The sequence below is a fragment of the Podarcis pityusensis genome, assembly GCF_964106645.2.
Source record: "Podarcis pityusensis genome assembly, chromosome: 1".
Taxonomy (NCBI): Eukaryota; Metazoa; Chordata; class Lepidosauria; order Squamata; family Lacertidae; genus Podarcis; species Podarcis pityusensis.
Genome location: NC_138028.1, coordinates 46,897,289 through 46,919,489, shown reverse-complemented (window position 1 = coordinate 46,919,489; position 22,201 = coordinate 46,897,289). Strand labels below are relative to the sequence as shown.

General features: G+C 45.8%; 3 protein-coding genes across 8 annotated transcripts in view; 1 reads left to right on the top strand and 2 right to left on the bottom strand.

The window, feature by feature from the left end:
* The window catches only part of MAP3K9 (mitogen-activated protein kinase kinase kinase 9), a 91,564-nt gene extending 89,819 nt beyond the window's left edge, over window positions 1-1,745 (bottom strand). For 4 of the 6 annotated variants that reach the window (XM_081016663.1, XM_081016665.1, XM_081016667.1 and 1 more), the window contains exon 1: window positions 589-1,744. In XM_081016663.1, the coding sequence (XP_080872789.1) occupies window positions 589-1,072 (484 nt within the window). In that variant the 5' untranslated portion in view covers window positions 1,073-1,744. Of the gene's footprint in view, window positions 1-588 lie in introns of all 6 variants that reach the window. The other 2 variants (XM_081016664.1, XM_081016662.1) reach the window with 2 other exon arrangements.
* LOC308463436 (uncharacterized protein) overlaps window positions 1-22,201 on the bottom strand; it is a gene marked incomplete at its 5' end in the record, with an annotated part of 341,915 nt that overhangs the window by 167,293 nt on the left and 152,421 nt on the right. The window lies entirely within an intron of this gene.
* PCNX1 (pecanex 1) overlaps window positions 16,583-22,201 on the top strand; it is a 77,936-nt gene continuing 72,317 nt past the window's right edge. The window contains exon 1 of the mRNA XM_080981374.1: window positions 16,583-16,852. Coding sequence (XP_080837500.1) covers window positions 16,700-16,852 — 153 coding nt within the window. The 5' untranslated portion in view covers window positions 16,583-16,699. The remainder of the gene's footprint in view (window positions 16,853-22,201) is intronic.

The following is a 22,201-nucleotide window of genomic DNA, read 5'->3' as shown; positions in this document are numbered from 1 at the left end:
GTCTATCACCAGGTAGTTACAGTGAAAATACCATCAGACTGAATAACATTCATCTGACCTGAAGCAGCCTGGCATTTAATTAGCTTATTAAGAAACCCAGATGAGAAGGGGCGGAACAGAAGAGCTCTTCACTGGTGTTGAGAGCAAAGCTGAGACAGAAAAAGCAGTGGCAGGATAAATATAACCCAGCGCCCAGTGCCACGCCCCTTCCTTCCCTACCTCTCGAAGCAGCAAGGTATATGGGCAAGTTCGCATCCTTGCAGTTTCGTTAAACAGGGAGAGGTAAAAAAGTAGGTACAGGGAAAACTGCCACCTCTAGGTAAAGATCCCACAATCGATCAAAATGAGCTAAAAATCACATGTGATTAGCCAACATGCAGCTTATACAGATGGCACAGGTCGAAAACTCAAGCCACCTCGTCCTCTAACGCTGAAGGGTCGTCTGCAGCAGGGAGCCCCTGGAGCTGGGAGTCCAGCCTCTCCCAGGAAACAGGGGCCTAAAGGAATTAAGGGATAAGCACTGTTGGCTTCTCCCCCTCCCCACCCCCGCCATGCCCTCCTCTTCTCCTCCCGCCTTCCCTCTCCTACACTGTATGGCGGGCGTCTGCGAGTAGCGGGACTGGAGCTCGGCGGCGCCCCCCTGGCGGAGGCAGAGGCGGCTGCTGCTGCTGCAGCTGCTGGTCACGTAGTTGCTGGGGAAGATGCCGACGCGCTGGTCGAGCTGGCCGGTCCACCAGCCTTCGTCTCCGGACACCTGCGAGTCCTGCGAGAGCACCTGCACCACGTCGCCCGGGCGGAGGCTCAGCTCGTCCTCGCCGCACGCCTCGTACTCGAACACGGCCGTCCACAGCAGGCCGCCGCCGCCGCCATCGCACGAGGCCGCTCCCGACGCCGCCGTCCTCCAGCTGGCCGTGGCCGCCGCCGCCGCGCCCTCATCCTCTTCGCCGTCCGCGCCGTCCGCCGGCAGCGGCGGGTGAGCGGGGCGGCGCGGGCTGCGGGCTGCGGGCTGCGAAAGGCTCCATGCGGGGAGAGGAGGAGGAGGAGGAGGGCGACGAGGGAGCGGCTCCTCCATAAGGGGGGAGGCGCTGCCCGCGGGAGGAGCCGCCGAGAGCTCATGCGGCTGCCGGCGGCAGGTACGACCCTGAGGGGGCGCCTGGGCCCGGAGCGGAGAAGAAGCGCCTCTTCAGCCCGCGGTGACGAGGCGGCGGCGGCGGCGACACCCGGCCTCCCCGCCAGAGCCGCGTCTCTCTCAGCCGTCGTCGGCTACACCACAGGCTGAAGCACCAACCGCGCATCCTGAGGCACCTGACTGACCGGCAAGCCGGGAGAGGAGGGGGAGGGGCGGCCTCTAAGGCCCGCCTACTCATCGTTCAGATCTCCATCCCCGTTCGCGGTTGCAGCAGTCCTTCAAGCTCCTCCCTTTACCTGATTGAAGAGCGGCTGCCCAGCCCCCGCCCCCTGCTTAGCCGCAGCCCACTCAGCCGCCTACAGTCCCCGCCCCATAGACTCTTACTCGCACTCCCCCCCACCCGCACGCGCTCCAAAGTTGCCCTTCCCATTGGTCCGTTCCGCGCCGACGGTGGCTTCCCCTATTGGCTGGAATTTCGCCTTCTCCGCGCAAGGAACTAAGATTGCATCTTGGCTAAATTATCCTTTCCTTCAGCACTTCTCACTTCTCCAGTACGTACTGGAGCTTTCATTGGGCTGCGGATAAAAGCGCGTGGCTCAGAAAATGAAATAGAGGGAAGGAGACGGGGCGGGGCGGGGAGACGCGTTCTATTTGGACGGCTCACAGGAACAACGCTTCTTTGTTTGCCATTGGCTCATTACGGGAAAGTATGTCCAATGGTTGGTCTATAATTCTATATTTCATTCGGCAAGGCCGTGTGGCACCTGCTAGGAAAGCTCAAAGGACTGCGGCTCTCTTACCTCTACTGCCACGAGAATAATTGTGATAATGATTTTTATTAGTTTTCAATTACAATAATCCAATAATAGCCTCATTATATCAATGCCAAAGGACAATACAATTCCCAATGTCAATCATTCAAATACCAAATTACATAATTTAGGTGGCACCCCACGTGCTAGAATTGATGGTTTGATGGTTTTCTTTATTTCTGCAGTCCAAAATCTTATTTCAATTACATTCCAGTCACAATAGTAATCCGTTATACAACAGCTGCAATATTTATAACTTTTACTCGTACTGACGCATTTAATGATTTATAAGTTGACAAGAGAAGACCTCATACTGTATCCTTGTTCTTCCTTCCTGTGTATGACATTGATTCTGTCCATGTTGTTTCTTCCTGTCCTTGTAAAATATTATGTCTATCTTGGTTGTTGCTACTGTCCGTCATGCCTTGAGCGGAGTTGGTGTCCCAATGTTATTCCAAAAGTTTCTCCCTCACTGCCACAAGATAATTGGTGCCTTAGTTCCTTGTTTTCAGGCAGCATGTGATACATGTTGGAATACAATTTAAATCCCTATGCACAAGGGTTATCTTTACAAGAACAGTCTCTTAAATGCATGGAATCTTCAGGCTGATTCATGGGAAACAAAATATATGTGCTGGGTTTTTTAAAGAGATGTATACAAATAAAGAGGAACACCATCAATCTCTTGCTCATGTATGCTATTGAATCGATCTTTCAAAATATGTGATTTCCTCCTTTATGGGTTATTTTATTATGCAGAATACATGTACACCAAAAACATAATATGAAGTTGGTATCATTAACTAGAATTACAAAACCACTAATCTAAAACATGCATTTAACTAAAGAAGGAAATTCTTTGAGGATGTGGTAACTTCCAAAGTATCCCTACACAGCAATGATCAGCAATCTGTTTCTCCAGTTCCTCTAGTCTAGCAAAATACTGTACTTTAATAACTAAAAAAATAAGCAGCACTGCCTTCTTGTGGTTGACAATGCAATAGCTTTTCAAACCTGATGTAAGAATTGTTTTTCTTGGCAAAGCAGAAAAAGACTGCAGTCCTCAAGTGGGCATCAATGCAAGCTCAGTTCACATTAGTGGAACTTTTCTTGTGCAGCACTGGAGGACGGGTAGAAACTATTCTTAATTAAATTGTACTTACCAATAGACAAACAGGGAAATTAAATCTAGAATTGCTTTCCTCACCTTCTTAAGTTAAATACTGTCCTAGGAGCAGGCTGCAGAAGATCCCATTGCTCAATGACAGTTTAGGGGCCTGAGGTTTGTTTGGGAGGGAGCGAGGACTTAGAGGCACAAGTGCCATAGCGCAGCAGTAAAGCATTTGGTTTCTATGCAGAAGATCGCAGGTTCAATCCCCAGCATCTCCAGGCAGCACTAGGAATATCCCTACTCTGAAACTCTAGAGCAGTGGTCTTCAAACTTTTTTCTCTAAGCCACACTTTCAGAATAAAAATTTGCTTGCGCCACACCTATTTTTGTATTGATAAGACATACATTGGAAAACAAAACTGGTTGCTGAAGTTACTGGAGGCAAAGCTGATATAATGGATTAGAGGAAAACTCGTTGCTGACATTTATTAATAATAATAATTAGACAACCCATTTTGGACTTTTTTGTAAAAAATAAAATGAATTAATTTGAGACATTTGGGTCTGAAGATTGGGAAATATTGCTTAACAGAAAGTAAAGCAGTTAGATTCATCCTAGAGCAGGGATCAGCAAACTTTTTCAGCAGGGGGTGGTCCACTGTCCCTCAGACCTTGTGGGGGGGGCGGACTATATTTTGGAGGAAAAATGAACAAATTCCTCTGCCCCACAAATAACCCAGAGATGCATTTTAAATAAAAGCACACATTCTACTCATATAAAAACACCAGGCAGGCCCCACAAATAAACCAGAGATGTATTTTAAATAAAAGAACACATTCTACTCATGTAAAACATGCTGATTCCCAGACCATCCACGGGCTGGACTGAGCAGGTGATTGGGCCGGATCCAGCCCCTGGGCCTTAGTTTGCCACCCATGTAGTGATTGTTTTGAATTATTTCTTTTATGTAACCAACAGGTGGAAATTGGTAATCCGTCTTTCTTTCTTTCTTTCTTTCTTTCTTTCTTTCTTTCTTTCTTTCTTCTATCCTTTCCTTATTCCTTCTTTTTTATTTTGTTTTTCTTTGGTGTCCCCTGCTCTGGGCTGTTATTAGGGTCCAAGGATTACACACAGATGAAGGTGGTGGATGGACCCTGAGTGAGAGGCAGGGAAGGGAAGACCTCCCAGAGTGAGAGCCTGGGAGAAGAAAGGAAAGCTCTCAGGTGAGAGCTGGGAGGGTCCATCTCTTTCTGTGAGAGAGACAAGTGTTAAGATTTACCTATGAGAGAGAATTCTGTGTTTTCTTTTTATTTCTCTTTTTTTTGTTATTTAGATTGGCTTCTTCTTGTATTCTGAAAAAGCTTTAATAAAATCTTATTTTTAAAGAGGAAAACAAAAAGAAACAACTCCTAGCAGTGCCTGAATTATATAACATAGAACACAACTGCTTTATAATATGATCATGTGACATCCCAAAAGTATAAAACAATGCAGCTACTTAAGAACAGGAATCATTCCTAAAATTTAATTGCAGTCGTACCTTGGTTCTCGAACGCCTTGTGACTCAAATGTTTTGGCTCCCAAACGCCACAAACCCGGAAGTGAGTGTTCCAGTTTGCGAACGTTTTTTGGAAGCCGAACGTCCGATGCAGCTTCCACTGCTTCCAATGAATTGCAGCAAACTCTTCTTTTTTCAAGTTGTGTTTTATGCAGATCAGTTTCATTTGCTGTGAGACATTAGTGTTGCACGCAGTATTAGGTTAGGAAGAAAAGGGGGGAAGAGGGGAAAGGGGGGGGTGAGTGGGGTGCAGTGGCGCAGCATGGGTTGTCAGCACCCGTGGCAAGGCAAGTAATTTGCGCCCCCTAACCCGTGGATTTTAGCACTCGAGTGTGAGCGCCCCCCCCAAGATGTTGCGCCCGGTGCGCCCGGCCCCCCCTGCACCCCCCACACTACGCCACTGGTGGGGTGGGGTCGGGTGGTTATGCTCAGTGGCGTAGCGTGGGGGTGCAGGGGGGGCCGGGCACACCGGGCGCAACATCTGGGGGGGGCACGCTCGCACTCGCAGCTCTCTGCCCCCTGCTAAAATCCACGGGTTAGGGGGCGCAAATTACTTGCCTTGCCCCGGGTGCTGACAACTCACGCTACGCCACTGGTTATGCTTCTATTCTTCTACTTAGTATATGTGTGGGTTTTTGTGTCAGCATCACTTATATGGGTTATCTTACTATTTGCTTGTTGTATTTCCTTATGCATCCTATGTTGTAGCTCCAGCTCTGGGATTGATTTTAATGATTATAAATCACATAAGTAAATATAACTGAAGATTCTGCAGGGCACTCTTCATTTACATGGAGAGCCCCGATACATGCATGAATCTGGGTTTTTGCACTGCTTCCAATGTAAACTCAGAATTTACCCCAGAGTTTTCTGCAATATCCTAGACATAGGATACTCCCACTCAGTTTGCAGGGAGACCCACAGCCTATGGTGGTTAAAAAAAATAAAAAAAATTAAAACCATGTTAAACCAGCCCTGAGTTCAGCAAAAAAAAGAAAAAAGAAAAGTTGGAAGTTCCTTAGTTGATTATAATGTACACTAGCAGAATTCCTGACCTGGAAACTAAAGTAAGAGTGGTCTCATCAAAGCAGGAATCCTGAAGCAAACAGAAGCCAGATGCCTCGAGCACATTTCACAGTCCTTTCTGATAAAATTAATTTGCACTCATTTGTGTAAGAAAGCATAAATAATTTAAGAACCATTACTGTAGGTCATGGTAGAGTTTTATGTGGGCTGCAGAACATGTAATGACAACTGTATTTAGTAGCACTAATGCAAGAAAAACACTGTTAGAAGTATTTATACATTTCTTTACTGGATCAGGCCCACACGGAACAAGAGAGCTTGACCAAAAGTCGTCTCCCGCCCCCGTTTCATCATTTTGACTTTTTATAATGTTTATGTTACTAAAATTTATTCACTCTGCATTCCAGATCCCCGTTATGCCAAGCTGTGTAGGGTTTCCATTGAGCAGAGGCAACTCTCTGCTCACTTCTGCTGGCTCAGCCAGCCTCCTGTCAGTACAGACCTCCCCCATGCACTCACCAAACAGGTGGTCCGGAGGCTTGCCAGCAGTATCCCTGTCAGGGGACCCTGAGGGAAGGCCTTGAAATGGGGCATGCTGAAGGCAGGGTGGGATTGGTTGGCATCCGTCTGTCTTGGGAGACCATGGAAGAGTGCGCCTCCGGGGGTGAAGTCAAGCCGTTGGAGAATTACAGCACCTGCCAAGGCTGTAGAGACCGATACGGGAGAGACAGGTTTCGTTGCAGATGAAGTTGGGGCAGATGAAGGGGTCTGTTTGTGCTGATTCAGGTGTAGCATGGTGTTTCTTCTCTCTGCACTCCTGCCAGCAGCCATTTCTCCTCTGGCCACTGCTGTGGTTACACTACCAGTCTGTCTCCAGGTGCTGCGGTCATCTGCAAGGCATTTTTTGCAGGCAGGAGACGGAGCTGAAAATGAGCACAATGGCCCTCTTCCCACTTGTGATTCTTGACAAGTGGTATTCAGATGCATAGCACCTCAAATACGGAAGCATTATTCTTGTCAGGCTTCAGGGAATCTGATTCCCCTCCCTCATGGCATACTGCCAGTAATTGACAAGAAGCTCTTACCAAGATATTTTATTCAATACTCACAGAGAGAGATGTAGAAATGCCGTCTCCCAGATAATGGCATTGCTCCGAGTAAAGTCCCACCCCCTCCGTCTCTCCTATTATATGTTATCCCTGTTAAGTTGTGGGTCAACATATCAGACGACACAGCAATTCTTCAAACAGCTCTTCTTTATTCAGAGGCCAGACAGAACTGAACTGAAGGGCTCAGTCAGCCTGCTTATATAGAGCTCCAGTACAACAGTTACTGTAGCAACTTTCTAAAACTATCCAATCACTGAACGTCGCTTTCGATCCTTCATTTGCATACAAACTATCCAATCACTGAACGTCACTTTCGATCCTTCATTTGCATAACTATCTACAGTATCCCCCTGCTGGCCCAGGGTGAGAACTTCAGTACATAACAATCCCTACATTGGCTGATCTGTGCTTTCTGCCTCTGAGCTTCCTCTTCTCCTACTCTCAATGCACACCAGGACCTGGGAGCAGGGGCGGAAGAAGGGGGTGGTGGGGGCAGCCCTCCCCGGGTGCCACCACTGAGGGGGGTGACAAAATGGTGGGCGGCACTCACCGCGGAGCCTGCAGCGCCCCCGAGCCACGCGTCTCTCCTGGGAGTGATGTGGTGGCTTGGGCGCCCGCAGGCTCTGCGCTGCCCCAAACGGTCTGCTCGCCACCTCCCCCTAAGCTATAGGGCGGCTGAGTGGAAAGAGGCAGGCAGACTCCTCAGAGGCCCTGCAGAGCATCCTGCCCTGGCTTGTCCTGCCCCCGCAGGCAGCTCGCCCCACCCCAGGCGCCCGATTGGCTTGCTCTGCCACTGCCTGGGAGACAGGGAGGTCTGGCATGCTTTCCAATGACATTGAGCCTGTCAGCTGTCTCTCCCCTGGTGCTTTCTCTTCCTCCTGCTCCTCTCTCAATATTTCCTAGCTTCTCCCCTCTGTAGCCTCTGAACTGTGACGTTCTGCAAACCACTGTTGTAAATCTATGCCAGGCATAGGCAAACTCGGCCCTCCAGATGTTTTGGGACTACACTTCCCATCATCCCTGACCACTGGTCCTGCTAGCTAGGGATCATGGGAGTTGTAGTCCCAAAACATCTGGAGGGCCGAGTTTGCCTATGCCTGATCTCCCTCTTCTCTGGGAAGTGCAGGAGGAGGGGGGCAGTCTCCACCATTCTTCCTCTGACAATTCTGCATGGGTTGTGTTCAACTTACCTTCATTCAGAGTGGACACACTGAAATTAATAACCATGATTAACGTCTCTTCAATCACAAATTACTCATTCCTTGGCACATGCATTGAAATGTAAATTGAATGCGAGAAGGGGCTGTTGCTGTGGGATCTAGCACCCAACACTGGTGGATAAGTTCCTTTGTCTTTTTAAGAGACACCCTAATCCTGGAGACAGTTCAGTGATTTGTATGCTGTATGGTAGTCATCTGCTCTGGAGACTCTCAAGGAGCCTAATATGGATCCCTGGGCTTATGCATGCTATCCAAGGCTTATGAACTTCAAATAAATGCAGCAGATCTAATCATTCTTAAGCATGGTATAAGTCTGGAGCCAAACTATAAGACACCAACTTTACACAATTATCTATTTAAAAAATGAGAAACTACTGCCTGAGAGAAGAGGATATTTGAAAATTATATTCCATTTTAAAAATAGAATGTAAGTGGATTAACTTACTGCTCAGGATAATAAACATTGGACTACAACAATAAAGCGGTAGTCTAATAGTCATAACAGTTATTTTTCAGTTATTGTAAATGAGCAGTTAGCATTCGCCTGCTGTCTTTTTTAATATGGAAATACCAGCTGAAATTGTTTGCACTGTTAATTAAAGGTTGCTATGCAATTATATGACTCTTCTAAGCTCCCCCCGCCATAAACGTGAGTTTTATGTTTGCCTAGCAACTAAAATCCAACATAGTCTGTTATCCCTTTTACCTTCTGCATGGTTCTAACTACTGATAGACTGTATTAGGGAATTTATTTCACCCCTTTCTAGTTAAGACATAGTCTATAGCAGCTTTTGATAGCAAAATAATCATATAACAGTATTTTCTGCATAGGTCTAGTCATATATTTCAGTTTAGATGGAATAATGAAATAAATTTATAGTTACATTATGAGTTTTTTATGCTTCTTTTTATGTTCTACACACAATGCCCTAATGTTACCAGCATTATTTCAGTCTTTTCTTATCTGAAAAGAAAATAAGCCAGGGATCCAGTGGATCATTAGTATTATTCCTCAAGCTTGATGACAACTGCTCACACAGCAATTAACTTCCCCTCACAGAGAAGGGTAGAAATGTAAAAATGTTATTTGCTGGATTAAGCCCCTTACTCATAAATCATGGACTTGTAAGCTATTCCTCTGTGGATGTTGCATACTGAGTAGTCACAGGCTTGTTGCTTGCCCAATCTGTCTTTTCTTAAACTTTGCTTTCAAGAAGATAAGTGCACAACATGACATTTCCAGTAACCTTTCAGAATTCATTTTTGGCTATTGTTCTCAGTGGAAGTGGAAATCTTCTAACCAGCAGGAGTTTTCCTTAATTGGCTACTCTAGTCTTAAAGGACCTCAATTAACCCAGTAGAAGACTGAAACTCTGTGTGTGAAGACATGTAAAGGAAAGAAAACAGTTGACAGGTAGCTGCATAAAGGGCTAATCCTTTGCCCTCCTGGAAGTATAGCAACATGACATTCTGATCTGTTCAGCCCTGCAGTGAGTTCCGCCAGTTCTCATCCAGGCTGTTTTTCAGTGTCCTGGATCAACATGTAATTCCAATTTGGGTTCCACATTTCCCCTTCATCCTTGTATTGTTACTGGCCACCCCAATCTTTGCCGAGTGGTGCATGAGATTCCAAGGGGTCTTGGAACTCTTTGGGGGAAATGAGACATGGTGGAGTCTGATGTGTCTTTGAAATATGATTTATTTACACCAGAAGCTTTCAGTGGAGAGAGATGTCACAGCATTCGCATCTCAGAAAGAGCCCATCCTTCAAAGCAGCCTAGCATTGAATTCCCAGACATCTCTGTGCCTCTCTCCCAGCCTGCCTTCAGTCAGCCCACCAAGATGGTTCTGGCCTTCACAGCAGCTCATTGAGTTGCCCTCCTTCTTTCCCAACCTCTTAATTTCAAAAGGGCATATTTTTCATGCCTCCTGTAACCTCACCATCCCAACTCTGCTATTTACTCAGAGCAGAGGGTCAATGACTGACCATTGTCCAGTAATTACACCTTGATGGTTCTTCTGCCCAGGAATTTCCTGGTTTTGCATGCATAAATATAATGTCTGGCATCTTCCCTCCAAATATTATCTAAATAAATTCTACAATTTATTAATTTCTAACATTCTCTAACTCTAGCAGTTGTGGGTGGTCTTGCACCCCCAAACTCTGTTACCCTAGATCTAGAAACAGTATTAAGGTGGTATAGTCCACATCCATTTATTTCTAACTCATCAGAACACAGTTACATACACACAGTAAGGTAAAGGGACCCCTGACCATTAGGTCCAGTTGCAGACGACTCTGGGGTTGTAGCGCTCATCTTGCTCTATTGGCCGAGGGAGCCGGCGTACAGCTTCCAGGTCATGTGGCCAGCATGACTAAGCCGCTTCTGGCGAAACCAGAGCAGCGCACGGAAACGCCGTTTACCTTCCTGCCGGAGCGGTACCTATTTATCTACTTGCACACAGTAGTGGCTGGCATATATTGAACCTGGCAGGGCTGCTAAGAAACCAAGGGGGGCGTATAGCCATGAGACCACAGGGGTATGGTCAGTTGTTCTGGTTTGCTTCCCATCTGCTCCCTCCCCCCCCCCCCCGGATTTTTTAAAAGATATATACATTATAGATACTGTGGACACTTTTACCCTCACCAGTATCCTGTAAAGTAAATCATAGTGCATTTTTCACAAAAAAAAATAAAAAAGAACAGCAGCAGAACCTTGAAGACCAATGGATTGTGGCATAAGATTTCTTGAGCTACAGTCAACTTCACCAGCTCCATCATTCTTGGAAATCAATGAAAACATATGTAATAATACTATTGTGAGTTGGGGGGGGGGGTTCTATTGTTGAATTAGCCAGGCTAGCTTATTGGTAATGGCCCCAGTTACTGGGTTGTGAGAAAGACAAAGGCCAGACTAGTGTGTAAGAGAATTGGGCTAAAAGGCGGCAGAAGTCTGAGAGTGAGAGCCATGCTTGATTACTGCTTGAATCCAAGGCTATGGCAAGACTATTGGCAAATCCTATTGGTGTTTCGCAACTTTCTGACTAGTTGCAGGACCTTAGCCAGACCTAGCAGAAGTAAACGCAGAGTTCACGAAAGCAATTGGCAACTTGGCTGCAGACAGGATGGACGAAGCGGGAACCAGGAACTTGTAGTTAGGTGTTTATTATATACAGTGGACTATTTACAGGAACAGAACAGAACACAGATCTTTAGCTAACTCTCTCATACATGACTCACAACTCTTAACCTCCAACTCCTACACTGACACACTGAACTAACAGTTAGTAGGCCATTAATTATCACTCCCTTGAGAGAGGCTGACCAATCATGGAGCTGTCTCCATGCCTCTGTATCACCAGGCAGACTTACTCCTTCACATGACCTTTTGGCTGTCTGCCAAACCTTAATTGACTCTGTGTGATTAGCTGCACATATTCAGATTCCCAACAAAGACTTTCTGAGGTGTTAATGCTGTGAGCCCCTCCACCGTTGGCTCAGGTGTATATACACGTAAATAAACCATATATCACAGTCTTCACTGCCCCACATTCCAAGGAAACTGGACCCTGAGTAAGCGCTTGGAACCCCTGGAATCTTGGACGGCTCAAAGATTCGGGTGGCATGCAACAATACATTTGCCAGCCTTTAAAGCACTGTTCCCCCCATCCCTGCTGTAAACACAATTAACTGGCTACCTCTTTGAGTGAAAGCATACCAGAGTAATATGTCCAATACTGCCTAATAAGGAGGAATTTTAAATTAGGTCTCCAGATCTTTTGGTGCAGCTGCCTAAAAAAAAGAAATGAAAAGATGTAAATGCAAGACTTTTGCCAATTGCCTTAAAGAGAAGGAAAATGTACTGACATTATTAGGAATGATGAGCTTCAGAAATAAATGACGTTAGTATGCACAGGGTGCACCTTTTTCACCAATATGGTCTCTGTTTGTTTTTAGTAGGATGATTCCACAACTGCCACTGCTGGTCAAAAAAATAAAATAAATGCATCCCAGCATAACGTTTTGCTGCTTCAGGATTAGCAAACACATTTTCAAAACACACAATGTAAGTCCTCCAACTATCCCCATTCATAAAAGCAAATTGTCTTAGTAAAAAAAACCATTTGATTTTACAAACAAGACACTTGCAGTGTGTCCAGTGGGGGTCACTCATTCAGAAAGGCAGTGAGAGAAAAAGAAGCAGACAGGGAACAAACACTCTTGAGGATGGCTGCATAGGTGTGGTCTTTCAAGAAAACAGCTCTGAGCATCCTCAGAACACAAGTCAAATTGGCTCCTGGGTCTACCTACTAACAGACTTGGTAAGGTTAGAATCCATGGCTGGATTGTCAGCACAAAATCAGGAGGGAGGGGGAAACTGCTTAACCAGAGCTAAGAGCCAGTAGCTCTGATAAGATAAAAAAAATTACAATCACATAGTTTTTCTGCCTGGAGACAGATGGGTGGGACATCCTGGCCACGGCAATACTCTTGGATTGAGATTGGCTGAGTGGTGCAGAGAGCTGATAGGCCAGAGCATGGGAAACTGACAAAAATAGCCCCTCTCAGTTAAAATGGATTACAGAAGGGTGTGTGGGATAAGAGTACAGCTTTGAGATCTTTTGCGGGGAGGGGGACAAAAATAATTTTACTTGGTAGGGCTGAGCCCTGTTTTTTTTAAAACATATTTTTCATTAAAGATTTCTTGGTTTACAAAAGTATGTGCAATGTCTCTTTTTTCAAGTTACATTTTCTACAGAACAGTTTCATTTGTTGAGACATTAGTGTTACATTAGGAAGAAAAGGGGGAAAGAGGTGGAAGGGAGCATGGTGAGTGGGGTTAGGGTTGCTTCTATTCTACTTAGTGTGTGTGTGCGGTTTTGTGTCAGTGTCACTTGTGCGGGTTCTCTTTACTATTTGCTTGTGTTTCTTTGATTGTGAGAGAAGTTGGGGTTGGCCTAGGATGTAGCTGTTTGTTTGTGATTGGCTGTGGTGAACTTTGTTTTCATGTGTGAGTGAGTGGGTGTTTTTGGATCAGGTTAGCCATATTGATCCACTTTCACAGAATTATGATTCCAATTGATGCCCTCGGCAGTGTTGGATGGACGCTACGGCAAAGTACATTATGAAGATAGACTTTGTCTGTGTGGGCAACCCTGTGTGGAGGACCTGTGCCACTATTTATTGCTGTGCCCGTTATATATAGACCCAAGAGACAGATTCATAAAACCCCTGTTTCCGAATGGAACTCACTTGAATAGGGTGGAAAGGGTGAAATGGCTGCTGAGCGATACTGATGACTTTGTAGCTTATAAAGTAGCACTCTATGCATTGGCAGCTAAGAAGATCAGGAGGAAAAAACTAGATAAAATAGTGGTCAACTGCAAAGAGGATTCAGATATATAATTTGGCACATTTTACTAGAGAATCTTCTGCTATTCTACTTTATGCAACAAACCATCTTAGTAGTTGCGACCATGGTTTATATTGCATGTGTGGTGCCTGATGATTTTTATGGTTATTGCTGTTATTCCTTTTGTTATTTTTCTGAATGATGCCATGGCCTATGGCTAGCGCAATAAAAGTCTATGATGATGATTCGTATGCTGTTGGCGGATTCTTGTCGTTGTCTTGTTGGGCTGTGTATGTGATAAAGGGGAGCCATACTGGGGTGAAGGCATCTTCTCCTATTTGTCCCCATGTCAGTTTCAGTTTATTGGCTAGTTTTTCCATTTAGGCTGTTTCCCGTAATATTTGATACCATGGGCTGAGCCCTGGTTGTCTTACCATACCAGTGCCCATAAGTACTTCCTGCATTTGAGGGGGGGGGGTGTCCCTGCCTCTCCTATATATTTCCTAGGGAAATTATAACTCATGTAACAAACAGTGAGTGTAGTGACTAAGAGGCTGAGCAATGAACAAGGAATTTAGTAGTCTGAGTATCCCCTCTTGCATGAAAACTCAGCAGCTGCCCTTAGGCAAACCACTTTCTCTGCTCCTCAGCTTGTCATCTGCAATATGAAGATAATAATACTGACCTACCTTACTAGGCTATTGTAGTAAGTACAATATAATTTATGTGGAGTACTCGGAACACACACACACTGTATATGTGCTAAGTCTTATTAACAGTATTATTACCAACGGTATACTAACAACAGCACTTGCATCAATTACATTATCCCCCAGCTGAAGTGCATCAGCTGTTAAGGTTGCTGGGACTCCTTACAGGTGAGATGCCTGCGACAATTATCCACCTCATTGCTCACCCACCCACAAAGCTTACCAAAGTGACATATGCTTAAAAGAAATGCCAAGAAATGATTTAGGGCTCCTGAACTTGGTGATACAGTCTAGGTTCAAAGCTCTTCCTCCAAGAAGTAAGGAGCAGAAGGGACTAAAGATGGAGTCAGGCTGTTAGCAAAGGTGCCAGAGCAACTCACAGAAACCACTGATCTTTGTTGCAAACATGCTTCCTTATAGGAATAACGCACTTGAGCTGGTCTATGGAGGGTATTCCCTTACCTGAGCTTTTGCCCATGGGTACACTGTCCCAACACTCACAATTAATTCTATAACAGGAAACTGTCCAGTTATCATTTGCACCAGGCAAAAACACTCCTCTCCTCCCAGGCCTTTGGCTAATTAGGCAATCTATAGCCTTTTAAAATGTGTTGGGGCAGGGAGTGTTATCATTCTGTTTGTTACTATGTCTTTTTATAATGCAAACCGCCCTGTGATCCTTGGACGAAGGGCAGTATAGAAAGTTAATAAATAATCATAAATCCTGTTTGCATCAAGCTGCCATTTGTAGGATATTGTCCCTACATCCTCCCAGCATGGTGATCTTTGATGAAAGAGTAAGCACCCCTTGTCACAAAATGGACTACAACTCTCATCATCCAGACTGGCTGGGGCAGATGGGATTTGGAGTCCACGCACAGCTACAGGGCCACAGGTGCCCCATCCCTGCAAAATGAAAAAAGAGGAAAAAAGTAATTGAGATACGTAGGAATGTGGCAAGCAGATGCCCGAGGCTGGAAGACAGAACCTCGTCCGGGGTGGCTCATCGCTCCGAAGCCACAGAAGGAAGTTTCGAAAAGCGGGGCGGGCGCTCATCAATCACTGCCGGGAAGAGCAGCAGCTCCGGGACCGGACTTTTCAGCGGGACAACCAGGAGCAAGTGTACGGAGGGCTGCCCTGTCGCCATGGCAACAGAGACGCTTCCCTGTGTTCTCACAGGAGCACGCAACCTCGCGAGATGAGGGAGGGAGGCCTCGGGGGTCTGCAGCCGCTCTCCGAAAATATAACCGAGTTCGTTCATTCCTTCTAGTCTGATGAATCCAGTTCCGAATGGAAACCCACGTTAGTCTTCAAAAAAAATTCTGCAGGCTTCGGAAACATCCCCCTTCGGGGGCCTGGGGAAGTGGGGTGCCTCTGCAAGGGTCACTTTCTGCACAGGTGTAAAATCAACAGGGGATGTAGCCTCCGGGGAGATCTGGGGCTGCAATCCCAACCGCCTCTGTTGGGATTGCAGCCCCACATCTCCCAGCTTCTGGATCTGCTTCAACCAAGGAGTGACTATGAAAATGCAGTCATAGCTGTCAACTCCCCCCCCCCCCCTTTTAAAGGGAAATTCACTTATTCCGAATAGGATTCCTCGCAAGAAAAGGGAAAAGTTGACAGCTATGAATGCAGTTTTGCCCATCACACTACAACCCTCAATGTTTGTTCAGCGTTGGCAGCTAAAACTCTGCGGTTGCACGGATCAAAAGACCAGTTTCAGCGGCCCATGCGAGGTGGGTGGCTGTGTCTCCGAGAAACTAAGCTGCAATCCTAACACCTCTTACTCCTGAGTCAGTCTCATTGGATTCAACAGGACTTGTTGCGGAATAGATGTGGTTAGGATCGCAGCCGTGTGTGTGTCTTCCGTATTTCGGCCCCAACTTTGGGGCAAAGCGGCAAAATAATTAAAATAATTAAAAACCAAAAAATGGCCGAAACTCAAACCATTGTTTTATTTTAAAAATTAAAAAAAAAGACATTCCTCTGGGAGGTATTCGCTTGGCGGCCTTTTTCTGGCAGGAACTTCTGTCGTCTCACGGCTGAAAGCTTCCCCAGTGCTATGCATCGGGGCCAACAACAACAACAACTGAAACGCGGGGAAAATACGACGCGGGCTCCGAGCTGCCAACCCAAGGCCGAAAGGAGCGACGTCTGTAATGCCTGCGCTTCTGGGTGCTTTGCTGCATTCCCAATGCAGCCCGAGAAACACGCCGTTGCCGAGCAGAGCCCTGGCTTGTGGCGGGGTCCCTCCAGCCGCTCGCCTGCTTCGCTTGGGGGCGAGCAAGAGAACGCGCTGAGCCGCCGGGGCGCCGCTCTTCGCCTCGGCGGCTCCTCGTCTCCGCGCGGAGGGAGAGGCAGAGCCAGCTAAACGCGCGCAGGGTGGTAGAAGGGGGTGTCTGCGGCCTGGCCGCGAGCGCCGCAAGGGCCGCCGGTCCATGGGCAGCCGAGCGGCGGGTGCGCGCGCGCGCGACCCCGGGGCCCGGACGTAAGATGGCGGCGGCGTTGGCGGGGGGTGGGGGGAGGAGGAGAAGGCGGAGGAGGGGGTGGCGGCTCCTGTGGCTGTCGCGAGGCTCGGGCTGTGGAAGCGGCGGGCAGTTGTGGCCGGGCTCGCAGGGCGGATAGAGCGAGCGGGGGCTCGGGCCTGGCGGGACCCGGGCCAGGGCGCCATGGGCTCCCAGGTGCTGCAGATTCTGCGCCAGGGGGTGTGGGCGGCTCTGAGCGGCGGCTGGTACCAGGACCCGCACCAGGGCGCCGGGGTCAACGCGCTGCACCTCTACCTGTGGCTCTTCCTGCTCGGCTTCCCCTTCACGCTGTACATGGTGAGTGAGGGGCCCGGCCTAACTCTCCTCGGTCCCTGCCTCTTCCCTTCGGGGGGGTCTCCCTTCCCAGCCGGACTGCGCTGGCCAGCTGCCGCCCGACCCCCTCAGCCGCTCTCTCCCCTTCACCCCGCGTTTCCCCTTTATTTCCGAGGCTTTTTCTGCGAGGCGGAGGGTGGTTCTGTTCCACAGGTACCGCTGCCAGTCCGTTCAGATGGAGCGCTTGCATCTGGCGCGCCTGGAAATGTGAAATCGGCCGAACGGGGAGGCTGCTTCTCCTGCCACTTAAAAACGTAAACAGAAAATGAGTAATGGAAATGTGACATCTGGCCCGTCGGGTGTAATGGCTCTTTGGTGGTTTCTCCCTTTTTTTTGGTTTTGGTTTTAATATACTGTAAGGGTTGATCCGCTGGTTTGGGGCCGCTTTATGCCGAACAGAATTTATGCACAAAAAGTGCTTTGTGTAAGTGTGGAGGTGATGCTCCGTCTCTTGTGTAAATAGTAGTGGGTGGCAGTTTTACACGTGGGATCCTCTTGCTGTGTGTCTTGTGCCCTCTGAATCCTCTACTGGCTGCAGCTTCTCAACATGTGTACACTGCCCTGCACGCAGCAGCAGAGAAAGGCCTGTGCATAAATCACACCATTGCACATCTTTGCTGTGATTGTTATCGTTGTGGTCCCTAAAAGTACAGAAACAGCTGGAAGGGAAATGTTACTGCTAATGTTGCAAAATATATCTGTGAGGTCGGGTAGAAGATGTTCTCTCTTGCACAGAGAATACCACAGCTGGAGTTCTGATAAATACCCGAAGGTTCAGGCCCTGGCTACTCTTTTTATCTTTGGTTGTGCTGATGTCTGTTGCTAAGTTTAACTTGTATAAATGTGAGTTAAAAGGCTGAAGTATAGAATGCATTTATGTATGCCTTTGGTGGAATGTTGTCCTGGTAATAACAAGTATAGGAACACTTGTCTTTCTTCTAATGTGGAGGGTCAGCACTTAACTATTGGGATAGGACAAAGATTGCACACAATTCTGAAAAGCTACGGCACTTTCTGCTAGTATGGTTTAAATTTGGAGCCATAACTTTTCAGATGTTTTTGGATAGCAACTCTTAGCCACTGGTCAGGGATGATGGGAATCATACTTGAGCAATATCTGGAGGGCCACAGTTTCCCTTCCCCATGTATACTGTGAGTTAATACGTGGGATGAATTATGTGGGATAGCAGTGAATCAAATTCTCTTGCCATTTGATATTATATACATATTAAATTACTATTAACTTGGGTCCAGTCATATTAGCTTGTAGGCTATCTGTACAATGTCTGTCAAATCCATGGATGTGCAATAAATTTGACAAGTGCAGAGTTTGAGACTCTGCTGCCCAGTCCTGGCCCAGCTCCTTTGTCCCTTTATTCTACCTTAAGGCACCTGCTCCATGATGTATGTTGCTAGTATGCAGGATGTTTCTGAGAATCTTTTTTTCTAAATGCTTGCCTGCTGACATAATGACACTAACATTCTGGTGCCACTTTTGGTAATATAGCTTTCAGGATCCAAAATAATTAACTGAGAGTGTTGTGGAGTAGAATGGGGAAATGGGCACCTCTAGCTAGGGCATTCATATAGTGATATTATTTCACCCCCACTTCCATCGATGACTTTATTTTTCCTACTATGCATGAGAATAATTTTTTTGTCAGTGTGGTGTTGCTGTGGCAACCAGACACTGATCACATTTCATTCCTGGTAAATTCAAGTAAACATACAAGGCAAAAGCTGACTTGTAAAAGATGTATGTGTGGTTCATCAAATGAGACTCCAGGGAGAACCCTGCATGAGCTTGCAACTATAGGAGAGCTCAGTGCAAGTGTCTACTTGTTTCATTAGCAATTACTGCAGTTTGACAGGAGAGTAAACTCCTTGCAATTAAAAAAGTATTGGGAAAGACGCCATGGCTATGGTTACATTTCTGAACTTCAGTCTTCTTGGCTTATTTCTTGTTATCACGTGTGTGGGGGAGGCTTTATCACATGATTGAAAGCAATATATTATTGGCAAGGAAATGGGAGACAGTGACAGCTCATGGCTTTCTATCCGAAGCTGTAATGTGTAATAGATGAGCAATCATAGTTTGCTTATGACTAAACATTTTCTAGCAAAAGCCATTTCTGAAAGTTGCCTTATCAGGCAAGTTGTCTTTCTGAAGGATAGCCAAGTGTAACTGGGATCCAGTACTCTTTTGTTTCTCTGGTAATACTACAGACCATTAGAAATCAAACTGGCATATTTGGAATATGTTTTGGGTTGATTGGTACATAATTTGATACATGTATTTGCCTCAGTATGTGCCCAGTTGCAGTTAACTTGTGCCTGTTGTATGTCTACATCTAAAAACTTTGTAGTAGCATAGTCGATGTCGGAAGGCTAGATGAGTGATACAAACATGCTGAAGCAATTGCACAACTGTTTTGTCAACCTTTGTACTTAACCACTCAAGACACAGGCTCACTGTGTGGTTGTGAGGGTTTACTGGTGTTGGGTGATCCTTAAGGAACTTTTGTGCAGCCTCCACACTCTTCTTAGCACTTCCCAGACTTAATGCTTCTTTAAAATGTGTTCTTTCTAGTTCTAGTGGAGAGAAGCATGAACCTCTAGAGTGGCATTTTGAAAGGCCTAATTAAGGGGGAAAGGAAGAACTCCTCCAAATGTGCTGTGTTTCTAAATCATCAGTTTCAGTGTGGTCATGGTTTAAGGGATGATATCATGAGCACGAGCATTTTGCAGTGACAGTGTTTCGATTTCTTTTTTAGCCTTTTATATAGCAAGAAGACACGTATCAGCTGTTGCTGGCTCCTTGCCCACTTTGTAAATGCAAATTGTTCTTGGTGCCTCAGTAGGAAATGCAAAAGATGTTGTCTACTCTTCTCTTAAAACCTATTGTACATCATTGGAGAATGCTAACCCAAGCTACTGTGACTGTAGGAAGCTGCCTTACGCCATTAGATCATTGGTCTGTCTAGCTCAGTGGCTCTCCAGGGCTTCATATAGGGGTCTCTCCCAGCAAAGCATGTGTTCTACCCCTGAGCTTCAGTACACTGCCCGGAACTGGAGTCTGCATGGGTAGGATATAGTTTGTAAAGGCCTGCTTTGCCAGGAGAAAAATATACAAGGTGATGGAATTGAGTTGACATTTCAGAGCTGTTGCTGGAGCAATGACTGTTTTAGAATCCTCTTTCTTCAGATGCATAAGAATAATTATTGTTAGTCTCTTGTGCAAATGAGGAAAAAGCAGGAAAATGACAATCTATTAGATTCTTTGGGGGGAAATAATTGTTGCATAGCCTTGGATGGTAACAGGTAATATATAGATATAGATCAAATTAGTTGTAAGTTAAATGGTTTGAATCATTATTGTCTGTTTTAACTTTTTCATATTTTGCCATGTGTGTAGTCTAGACATATTTTAAATAGATAGAACCACTGTGGTCATCTCATTCCTTACTTTTTGAAGTGCTGTTTACTGTAGGCATTCTGGAGCTGTGCCCTTGAAGCAGTTGCACAATACAGAAATATTTACAGCACATTTTTGAGGTAACTGGAGTCGTTTAGGATGTGGTTTGTGACTGTGTACAGGATTGGTTAGCTTCAAAATTACAGTTTCTCATTTTTCAAGCACATTTCAGGGTAAATCCCCCTGCCCCAGTTGGCACAGTGTCATAGACCAATAGCAAGGGTTGGTGTGGGTTTCTTACAGCCCAAGCTCTGCCTTATTTGTAATAGACCCTTCCCACTATAATCGGCAGTTTTAGCCATGCCTGTCTTTTGCCGTAAAGCCCTACTGTGTTGCTTATTGAGGGGCAGAATGAATGGGGCTAACTGCTGTACATGGGTGTGGCTATGTTGGCTGTTGCATAAGAAATATCCAGATGTGTGCCAGGAAGTGTTTCACCATTGTTGGTGTTTCAATTTGAGTCCTAAGCTTACGTATTTTTTCTTTCAAAAAGGGAGTTGTAGGGGGCAACCCTTTAACTAGAAGGAACAGTAGCAGGAACAATTTAGAGAATTCAGTACGCTCATCTGAAGTTTAGCTCACTTTGATTTGATTTAATATTTGCATTCCACTTTTCCAACAACAAATTTTGTGCTCAAAGTGGCTCACAGTAATCACAATAGCATGAGGAAAAACAGACTTCCATAATTGGGTGTAGATTCTGTTAATAACATGAAAAGCCTGAAAAACTGTACAAATGTGACTATAGATTTTTATACTTGATTGAAGAGCTTTGTCTGCATTATGAATTGACTGTGTGTCAGTGATGAATAGAATCTTACCTGTGTCCTAGTAGCAGTTCCTATTATGCAAATATGTGGGAACCAGTGTACTGCTGTCAGCAGTTGTATAGCTGCATTGTACAGGTTACTTTGCTTCAAAGAATGACAAACGTTCCTGTAGAGTCATAATGTCACACATGGAGATGTATTGGTACAGAAATTCTTAATTAATCTCTAACTTGGCTGTCTTCGTTGCCATGTGCGGGCTGAGCAATTCTCAGCTTGTGTCCTCCCTTGTCCCCCCCCCCCCCACCTGCTCATTTGCTACTGTTGGCCTTCCATATGAAGCAAAATATGCGTGTGTGTGTGTATATATACTGAGCCAGTTTTGTTTTGTTGGTTTGGTGTTTGCTTAGGGCTTTTTATGTGCCTTTACATAAGTGCACAAAATGCTGCATTAGTTCTGTACATTTCTGTAAGTCTAAAAAAGTTTTTGAAAGGACTATATTTGGAAGTGGCAGACAAGCAGAACTCTTGTCAACAGAGTGGTAAAAGGAAATTGCATCATGAAAGCCTGGAGGTACATTGTCGGTGTAGGGATATATCTCTACTGTGCTAACATAAGGTTTGCTTTGAGTTCTGCCACCCAAAGAAATGCTCAGACCCTTAATGGGCATGTTAAAGCTTCTCCAAACTGTCTTATAAAAAGCCTAACAAATAACTCTGATATTTAGCACACACAAATGTGTTATGTTTAGAAATGCTGGTTGTGTTTTCCCTCCCCCATTGTCCATTTCACATCAGCTGTTGACTTGTTCCCAGGCTACACAGACATGATGATGTAAACACACACACACACACACACACACACACACACAGAATTCAGTTTACAGTACTTTAAATTTGGATGCAGACAGAGGAAGGGAGTTGGCAGGGCATGAGAGGAAATTGTGGTGTAAAACTGGGAAAGAATAAAAATGTGTAGGGAAAGTAAAGGACCTCTATTAATGCAGAACTTAATTTGCAGGTTTAAATGGCTGAAGTGGCAAACCGAAAATAGGAGTCTTTTGGGGACAG